This window comes from Schistocerca serialis, chromosome 6 (assembly GCF_023864345.2).
Source record: "Schistocerca serialis cubense isolate TAMUIC-IGC-003099 chromosome 6, iqSchSeri2.2, whole genome shotgun sequence".
Lineage (NCBI taxonomy): Eukaryota > Metazoa > Arthropoda > Insecta > Orthoptera > Acrididae > Schistocerca > Schistocerca serialis.
Genome location: NC_064643.1, coordinates 418702981 through 418713145, shown reverse-complemented (window position 1 = coordinate 418713145; position 10165 = coordinate 418702981). Strand labels below are relative to the sequence as shown.

At 41.1% G+C, this 10165-nt stretch overlaps 1 protein-coding gene across 1 annotated transcript in view; it reads right to left on the bottom strand.

Annotated features, from left to right (window-relative positions):
• Positions 1-8837: 8837 nt before the first annotated feature.
• Positions 8838-10165, bottom strand: part of LOC126484358 (uncharacterized) — a 322214-nt gene continuing 320886 nt past the window's right edge. Inside the window, exon 5 of the mRNA XM_050107828.1 lies at positions 8838-9547. Within this exon, the coding sequence (XP_049963785.1) occupies positions 9387-9547 (161 nt within the window). The 3' untranslated portion in view covers positions 8838-9386. The remainder of the gene's footprint in view (positions 9548-10165) is intronic.

Here is a 10165-nt window from a genome sequence, read left to right as displayed (position 1 = left end):
TGGCCAATACTTTTTACGCTTAATACCTCGATAATATGGTGTTATTACAGATTCGTAGGCGTCCGTTGTCGCCCAATTAAAGCGAGAATTGTTATGTCTTATATAGGCGGGGTTTTTGATATGTGTTATTAACAGTTTTTCTGAGAATATTATTTGTGTCATCAGATTCAAAGGTTAATTACAGAATGTACATGTAGTCACCTCGGCTGCATAAAATTGTTGTCAAATTGAACATGGTTTCGACAGCTCTAAGGCGATCTTCATCAGAATGAAAATTGCGTAGGATTACCTAGAAAATATAATGACATGGTTCAAGAATACAATATAATTAATAGGATTACTTCCATATACTGACCAAACAGTGCACTTACATGTAATCACACCAACATCTGAGCAAAAATGCTCTTGTCAAATTGAAATAATCACAAGAATAAAAAATTAAACTGTAAAAATATATCATGTTTGCCGATTGGAACAAAACGTTCCATCGAAATACAATGGCAGGCACGAGGTCGCTTAGAGCCAAACAACTGCATCAAACCGCCGCTACCGTCAAACTAGACGCCTAACAGGCCAAGGCAGCCACGAGTTGGGCGCGAAAACAGGATTCCCTCCATCTAGCAAGAAGTGATCGAATTACAGACAAGAGCAATTCAGGCACTGTATAGACATTTTAACATTAGAGGCAACAACAGGAATCAGTACATGAAAATTACAAACATACCGTAACGGTCTTATTTTATAAATGAAACGTAGTTCAAATGTACATAAAAAATGTAAAACTCGAAATGAAAAAGATGTTTAAGAGTCTACATTGAGGAGAGCATCGCTATTTAGACCATTTTTAATTAGCGGACCTATACCTTGAAAAAAGTTTTTATTGCGTAATTGCAACTGTTCGTTCAAAATGAGACCGTCCTTCAGAGATAGGTATTTAAAAATTTCTAGCTCTTCTAAGATGTTAACCCTAAAGCCTTTTTCCTCCGAATGCAAGATCTGGACGTCTTTTACGTCTTTAGGATTATGTCCTGTGATTAATAAATGGTCATCGAAACTTGAATTGTGAACATTGGTGCCTTTATTGCCGAGAAAGTGTTCCTTAAATCTGGTCGAAATAGCTCGGCCTGTTTGGCATATGTAATAGGCAGGACAACTGCCGCAAATAATTTTACAGACATCAGAATTTTACAAAGGGGAAAGCGTAGGTTTTAAGTTATGTATGACGTTACTTTTTAAAGAATTATTAGTGGAGAAGGCTACTATACAGTTATATTTATTTTGAAATAAACGCCGTATCCTATAAGCAATTGGACCCAAAAATGGTATAGAGAAAATTTCTCCTTTAATTAGGTTCGTCATCAGACAGGCCTAGGGTGTTGATTCTCTTATTGGTTTTCCTACTAAAAATACTATCTACTATAGGAGGATTATAGGCAGACTGATTTCAGAATTGAGATTTTCAGAAGAAAGCGATGTGAAGGTGGCTCTATGAATAGCTGAATGAAAAGAGCGTCTCTGAAATACGGTCTCATTCTGAACGAACAGTTGCAATTACGCAATAAAAGCTTTTTTCAAGGTTTAGAGCCGCTAATTAAAAATGGTCTGAATGGCGATGCTCTCCCCAATGTAGACTCTTAAACATCGTTTTCCTTTACAGTTTTACATTTTTATGTACATTCGAACTATATTTCATTTATAAAATAAGACCGTTACGGTATGTTTGTAATTTTCATGTACTGATTCCTGTTGTTGCCTCTAATGTTAAATTGTCTATACAGTGCCTGAATTGCTCTTGTCTGTAATTCGATCACTTCTTGCTAGATGGAGGGAATCCTGTTTTCGCGCCCAACTCGTGGCTGCCTTGGCCTGTTAGGCGTCTAGTTTGACGGTAGCGGCGGTTTGATGCAGTTGTTTGGCTCTAAGCGACCTCGTGCCTGCCACTGTATTTCGATGGAACGTTTTGTTCCAATCGGCAAACATGTTATATTTTTACAGTTTAATTTTTTATTCTTGTGATTATTTCAATTTAACAAGAACGTTTTTGTTCATATGTTTTTCACCTATGGTGTGATTGAATGTAAGTACACTGTTTAGCCAGGATATGGAAGTAATCCTATTAATTATATGTATTTCTGAGCCATGTCATTATATTTTCGAGGTACTCCTATGCAATTTTTATGCTGATTAAGACTGCCTTAGAGCTGTCGAAACCAAGTTCAATTTGACAACAGTTTTATGCAGCCGAGGTCGCTATACGTACATTCTGTAATTAAGTTAACGCACGGTTGGACTTCAGCCTATAACAAAGTTTAAAATTTCAAGATTCAAAGGTTTTAACTTTGTTATGCCTTACATGTTACGTCCTTGGTACACAAAACGGGTCAGAACACTTCTGCAGAAACAACGAAAAAACATGCCAAATTTAAACAGACGCAAAATATCCAAGAGTGGCGATATTTGAAGAAGCTCGAAATTCAGCGCAGTTCAATACGAGATGCTTATAATAGTATCCACAACGAAAATTTGTCTCGAAACCTGGCATAAAATCTAAAGAGATTCTGTTCGTATGTGAAGTATGTTAGCGGCAAGACACAATCAATGCCTTCTCTCCGGGATAGCAATGGAAATACTATCGAAGACAGTGCTGCCAAAGGCTGTGTTACTAATCACAGCCTTCCTAAATGCCTTCACAAAAGGAGAATGAAGAACAGCAGCCAACATGAGTAACGTAGAAGTAGATATCCTAATAGTAGTGTAGCAACTTCAATCACTTAATAAAAGAAAGGCTTCATGTCCAGACTGTATACCAATTAGGTTCTTTTCAGAGTATGCCGTTGCTATATCTCCAAACTTTTTTTTTTTTGTCATCAGTCTACTGACTGGTTTGATGCGGCCCGCCACGAATTCCTTTCCTGTGCTAACCTCTTCATCTCATAGTAGCACTTGCAACCTACGTCTTCAATTATTTGCTTGACGTATTCCAATCTCTGTCTTCCTCTATAGTTTTTGCCCTCTACAGCTCCCTCTAGTACCATGGAAGTCATTCCCTCATGTCTTAGCAGATGTCCTATCATCCTGTCCCTTCTCCTTATCAGTGTTTTCCACAGATTTCTTTCCTCTCCGATTCTGCGTAGAACCTCCTCATTCCTTACCTTATCAGTCCACCTAATTTTCAACATTCGTCTATAGCACCACATCTCAAATGCTTCGATTCTCTTCTGTTCCGGTTTTCCCACAGTCCATGTTTCACTACCATACAATGCTGTACTCCAGACGTACATCCTCAGAAATTTCTTCCTCAAATTAAGGCCGGTATTTGATATTAGTAAACTTCTCTTGGCCAGAAATGCCTTTTTTGCCATAGCGAGTCTGCTTTTGATGTCCTCCTTGCTCCGTCCGTCATTGGTTATTTTACTGCCTAGGTAGCAGAATTCCTTAACTTCTTTAACTTCGTGACCATCAATCCTGATGTTAAGTTTCTCGCTGTTCTCATTTCTACTACTTCTCATTACCTTCGTCTCTCTCCGATTTACACTCAAACCATACTGTGTACTCATTAGACTGCTCATTCCGTCCAGCAGATCATTTAATTCTTCTTCACTTTCACTCAGGATAGCAATGTCATCAGCGAATCGTATCATTGATATCCTTTCACCTTGTATTTTAATTCCACTCCTGAACCTTTCTTTTATTTCCATAATTGTTTCCTCGATGTACAGATTGAAGAGTAGGGGCGAAAGGCTACAGCCTTGTCTTACACCCTTCTTAATACGAGCACTTCGTTCTTGATCGTCCTCTTGGTTGTTGTACATATTGTATGTGACCCGTCTCTCCCTATAGCTTACCCCTACTTTTTTCAGAATCTCGAACAGCTTGCACCATTTTATATTGTCGAACGCTTTTTCCAGGTCGACAAATCCTATGAAAGTGTCTATATTTTTCTTTAGCCTTGCTTCCATTATTAGCCGTAACGTCAGAATTGCCTCTCTCGTCCCTTTACTTTTCCTAAAGCCAAACTGATCGTCACCTAGCGCATTCTCAATTTTCTTTTCCATTCTTCTGTATATTATTCTTGTAAGCAGCTTCGATGCATGAGCTGTTAAGCTGATTGTGCGATAATTCTCGCACTTGTCAGCTCTTGCCGTCTTCGGAATTGTGTGGATGATGCTTTTCCGTAAGTCAGATGGCATATCGCCAGACTCATATATTCTACACACCAATGTGAATAGTCGTTTTGTTGCCACTTCCCCCAATGATTTTAGAAATTCTGATGGAATGTTATCTATCCCTTCTGCCTTATTTGACCGTAAGTCCTCCAAAGCTCTTTTAAATTCTGATTCTAATACCGGATCCCCTATCTCTTCTAAATCGACTCCTGTTTCTTCTTCTATCACATCAAACAAATCTTCACCCTCATAGAGGCTTTCAATGTATTCTTTCCACCTATCTGCTCTCTCCTCTGCATTTAACAGTGGAATTCCCGTTGCACTCTTAATGTTACCACCGTTGCTTTTAATGTCACCAAAGGTTGTTTTGACTTTCCTGTATGCTGAGTCTGTCCTTCCGACAATCATATGTTTTTCGATGTCTTCACATTATTCCTGCAGCCATTTCGTCTTAGCTTCTCTGCACTTCCTATTTATTTCATTCCTCAGCGACTTGTATTTCTGTATTCCTGATTTTCCCGGAACACTTTTGTACTTCCTCCTTTCATCAATCAACTGAAGTATTTCTTCTGTTACCCATAGTTTCTTCGCCGCTACCTTCTTTGTACCTATGTTTTCCTTCCCAACTTCTGTGATGGCCCTTTTTAGAGATGTCCATTCCTCTTCAACCGTACTGCCTACTGCGCTATTCCTTATTGCTGTATCTATAGCGTTAGAGAACTTCAAACGTATCTCGTCATTCCTTAGTATTTCCGTATCCCACTTCTTTGCGTATTGATTCTTCCTGACTAATGTCTTGAACTTTAGCCTACTCTTCATCACTACTATATTATGATTTGAGTCTATATATGCCTCTGGGTACGCCTTACAATCCAGTATCTGATTTCGGAATCTCTGTCTGTGCATGATGTAATCTAATTGAAATCTTTTCCAAGTATACCTCCTCCTCTTGTGATTCTTGAACAGGGTATTCGCTATTACTAGCTGAAACTTGTTACAGAACTCAATTAGTCTTTCTCCTCTTTCATTCCTAGTCCCAAGCCCATATTCTCCTGTAACCTTTTCTTCTACTCCTTCCCCTACAACTGCATTCCAGTCGCCCATGACTATTAGATTTTCGTCCCCCTTTACATACTGCATTACCCATTCAATATCCTCATACACTTTCTCTATCTGTTCATCTTCAGCTTGCGACGTCGGCATGTATACCTGAACTATCGTTGACGGTGTTGGTCTGTTGTCGAGTCTGATTAGAACAACCCGGTCACTGAACTGTTCACTGTAACACACCCTCTGCCCTACCTTCCTATTCATAACGAATCCTACACCTGTTATACCATTTTCTGCTGCTGTTGATATTACCCGATACTCATCTGACCAGAAATCCTTGTCTTCCTTCCACTTCACTTCACTGACCCCTACTATATCTAGATTGAGCCTTTGCATTTCCCTTTTCAGATTTTCTAGTTTCCCTACCACGTTCAAGCTTCTGACATTCCACGCCCCGACTCGTAGAACGTTATCCTTTCGTAGATTATTCAATCTTTTTCTCATGGTAACCTCCCCCTTGGCAGTCCCCTCCCGGAGATCCGAATGGGGGACTATTCCGGAATCTTTTGCCAATGGAGAGATCATCATGACACTTCTTCAGTTACAGGCCACATGTCCTGTGGATACACGTTTCCATTGCCTTCTGCATCCTCATGTCGTTGATCATTGCTGATTCTTCCGCCGTTAGGGGCAATTTCCCACCCCTAGGACAAGAGAGTGCCCTGAACCTCTATCCTCTCCTCCGCACTCTTTGACAAGCCCGTTGGCAGAATGAGGCTGACTTCCTATGCCGGAAGTCTTCGGCCGCCAATGCTGATTATTTATCAAAATTTAGGCGGAGTCGGGGATCGAACCCGGGACCGAAGACGTTTTGATTGAGAATCAAAGACGCTACCCCTAGACCACGGGTATACCTTTTAAACAATCGTATACAACCTTTCGCTCTACGAAAAACCTGTACCCAAGGGCACTAAAGTTGCACAAGTCACACCAATATTCAAGAAAGGTAGTAAGAGTAATCCACTGAATTACAGGCCCATATCGTTAACGTCGATATGCAGCAAGATTTGGAACATATATTGTGTTCGAACATTATGAATTATCTCGAAGAAAACGGTCTATTGATACAAGTTAACACGGATTTAGAAAACATCGTCTTGTGAAACACAACTAGCTCTTTACTCGCATGAAGTGTTGAGTGATATTGACAAGGGATTTCAAATTGATTTCGTATTCCTTGATTTCCGGAAGGCTTTTGATATTGTACTACACACGCGGCTTGTAGTGAATTTGCGTGCTTATGGAATATCGCCTCAGTTATGTGACTGTATTCGTGATTTCCTGTCAAATGGCTCTGAGCACTATGGGACTTAACATCTGTGGTCATCAGTCCCCTAGAGCTTAGAACTACTTCAACCTAATTAACCTAAGAACAGCACACACATCCATGCCCGAGGCAGGATTCGAACCTGCGACCGTAGCGGTCACGCGCTACCAGACTGAAGCGCTTAGAACAGCACGGCCACACCGGCCGGCGATTTCCTGTCAGAGAGGTCACAGTTTGTACTAAATGAAGGAAAGTCTTCGAGTAACATAGAAATGAATTCTGGCGTTCTCCAAGGTGGTGGTGTAGATCCTTTGCTGTTTCTTATCTACATGAACGATTTGGGAGACAATCTGAGCAGCCGTCTGAGGTTGTTTGCAGAAGACGCTGTCGTTCATCCACTAGTAAAGTCATCCGAAGATCAAAACAAATTGCAAAAAGATTTCTAAAACTTATCTGTATGGTACGAAAATTGGCAACTAACCATAAATAACGAAAAGTCTGAGGTCATCCACATGAGTGGTAAAAGGAATCCGTTAAACTTCGGTTACACGATAAATCAGTCAAATTTAAAGGCCGTAAATTCAACTAAACACCTAGGAATTTCAATTACGAACAACTTAAATTGGAAGGAACACACAGAAAATGTTGTGGGGGAAGGCTAACCAAAGACTGCGTTTTATTGGCAGGACACTTAGAAAATGTAACAGACCTACTAAGGAGACTGCCTACACTGCTCTTGTCCGTCCTCTTTTTAGAGTACTGCTGCACGGTGTGGGATTTTTACCAGACTGGATTGACGGAGTACTTCGAAAAAGTTCAAAGGAGGACAGCACGTTTTGCATTATAGCGAAATAGGGGAGAGAGTGTCACTTAAATGATACAGGGTTAGGGATGGACATCATTAAAACAAAGGCGTTTTTCGTGTCTCAGCAATCTTCTCACGAAATTCCAATCACAAACTTTCTCCTCCGAATGTGAAAAATATTTTCTTGACGCCGACCTACATGGGGAGGAACGATCACCATGATAAAATAAGGAAAATCAGAGCTCGTACGGAAAGGTGTTCGTTCTTTCCGCGCGCTATACGAGATTGGAATAATAGAGAATTGTGAAGGTGGTTCGATGAAGCACCTGCCAGACACTTTGTAGAGAATCCATGTAGATGTAGATGTAAATGTAGACGTTATGTCTAATGAAAGGTAATTTGTTGTAGTTAGCGCTTGAACCCTCACCCCCCACCCCCTCTTTCCTCCCAAACCCAATTACATAGAAACGCTGCGCTACAGTTTCCAGGAAGTACTGAGCAGAAAGGATAAGAGGCGATAAAACTAGTAGTTAGTCGTCAACAGCAGATGCTATAAGAAACGTCTGAATATTCGTACAAACCGTCACTAAAATTTGAAGTGCTAACACACTTTGTTCATCGTTTTCATCTCAAAAAATATCTTGGAAAAATATGGAGAAAATAAATTTCTCTTATACAAAGAGGCGAGACAAAATTTTTACTAACACAAAGTGCACGTGACTGTCGTGGGCAGAGAATAAAAATTGTCAACATAATTTCGCTATAGTCTGAACTTCCGTTAGATGTCCTGCTCTAAGCAGCTAGAAAATTTCGCCCATATTACGTGGGAATTATTCACTTAGTGACACGTAGTTAAGGCATAAATTTATCAGCTAGTCACTCAGAATCTCTAGACTGCAGCATAATTCACATTGTTCCTGTTCTGGTAAGGTAAAAATTTTAAAAACAAAATTGTACTTCGAAATAGACAGTTGCAGTATCCTAAATAACGCTTTTCGTGACACGAACGAGATTAAAACGGCAGTGACAAGTTAACCAGGCGGTGTGGTCAAGAGTGAGCGTAACAGATACTCTAATTACCTGCAAGCAAACCTATTTCGCAAAAATTTTAGCTCGTTAATGAAAATGTCATTAAGCGCTTGTGATTTTTATCATGTAACTCTTGTGGTAGCTCTCCTGACTTTATCTCATTAGTATATCATTATTATTTGTAAAGATATTAAAACAGACAGTTGTAATAAGTAACAGTATCTATTGGTATTATCGGTACACATTCATTTATATAAATATAAAAGGACCTAATGTATGGTTTGTGTGGTGGGTGATATGAACTGTATTTGCTTGTATGTTAGTGTGTTAATGTTAGACAAGACAACGTGAGTGCAGACATTTCATATCGACTTGCAGGCGTTAAGAGGTCAATAAGTAAAATACAAAAATTAAACCATTATCTTTCATTTTACTCGTCCATTCTGTTTATTGGCTCGACATCTGAAATACAGTTACAGTTTTACACAAATATTACCCTGAAAGATATAGAAAAAGGTGTTAGATTGAACTTCATACTCTCTGAAGAAAATGTTCGTGCCTGATTCGTGATAGTGAAGTGGAACAGTAAATTTTCATTCAGAGTGATATATTTCTCCTTCACGTATCAGTTTTGTACAAATTATTGCCGATGTGTCCAAGGGAAGAGAGTTTTCTGGAAGGCGAAGAGATCATGATTACGAGTTGTGAGCAAACTATGCCATAATTCTTGGATATGTAAAGAATTTCACTGCTTGTATGGCAGATGGATTTTATAGTGCTACACTAGTTTTGTCCGTGCACTGTTTTAGAAATGACACTAGAGGGTCCGGTGGTGTGATGTGTGTCACCGATTGTAGGGCCGTCGTTAGAGGCAGCACAGCAGGAACATTTGTGGTACTCGTGGTGCGGCCGCCTGCGTCCTGTCGGGACGCGTCGCAGGCCCGCTGGCGCCGCCAGGCTGCTGCCGGCTGGTCCCGCAGGGGCGCCGCTAGAGGGCGGCGGGCCGCCATCACAGGTAGTGCGGGCGGCTGCAGAGGCAGCAGAGGGAGCCCACCTTGCTGTAGAGGCCTGCAGAGCCCGGCGGCGCCTTCAGCGTCCACTGGTCAGCGGCGCGGCTGGTGCCCGCGCTGCCACGGCCGTCCGCCGCCTGCTGCAGCGCCGAGCTGCGCTCTGCAACAGCCACCACCACCATCACTACCACCACACATCACAAGCCGCGCCCAAAACCTAAGACACGTATCCACCACAACAACAAATTTCATCGTCCTTCTAGACTTGTTCCACAGAGTTGAAAGGGGAAGAAATTAAAATTTCGCTTAACTTCGTACTAGCACAGCTACAGGCCACACCAGGCAGAGGTGGTGCCATGGCTACACAGCAGAAAGAAACAGTCAGTCCTGTCCGTCGGTCTCCGGTAACAACACACTTTGCTACATCGGCACCAATCGCCAGGTACAAGTTACATACTGAGCAGAACGTCCACTGAGAGAAGGACAGAGATATGTTCGTTCACTCCCGTTACGTGGTGGAACAAACTATATCTTGGACACAATAATACCTATTAGAGAGTTGACACTGTAGTTAATATCCCGTAACAAATTGTTAAGCAAAGACAGCGTAACGATGCCCACTGATCACTGGTAAAGAAGCAGACCACATTCGATCATAACGAATAGATTCTCACGTCGTTACCTCCTGTCTTCATCAATACCGCAGTTCTCTAGCTTCGGTTTCAGTAGGTCATTGGGATCGACTCCATTCCCACCAAAGTGCTCGACTCAGTGATTA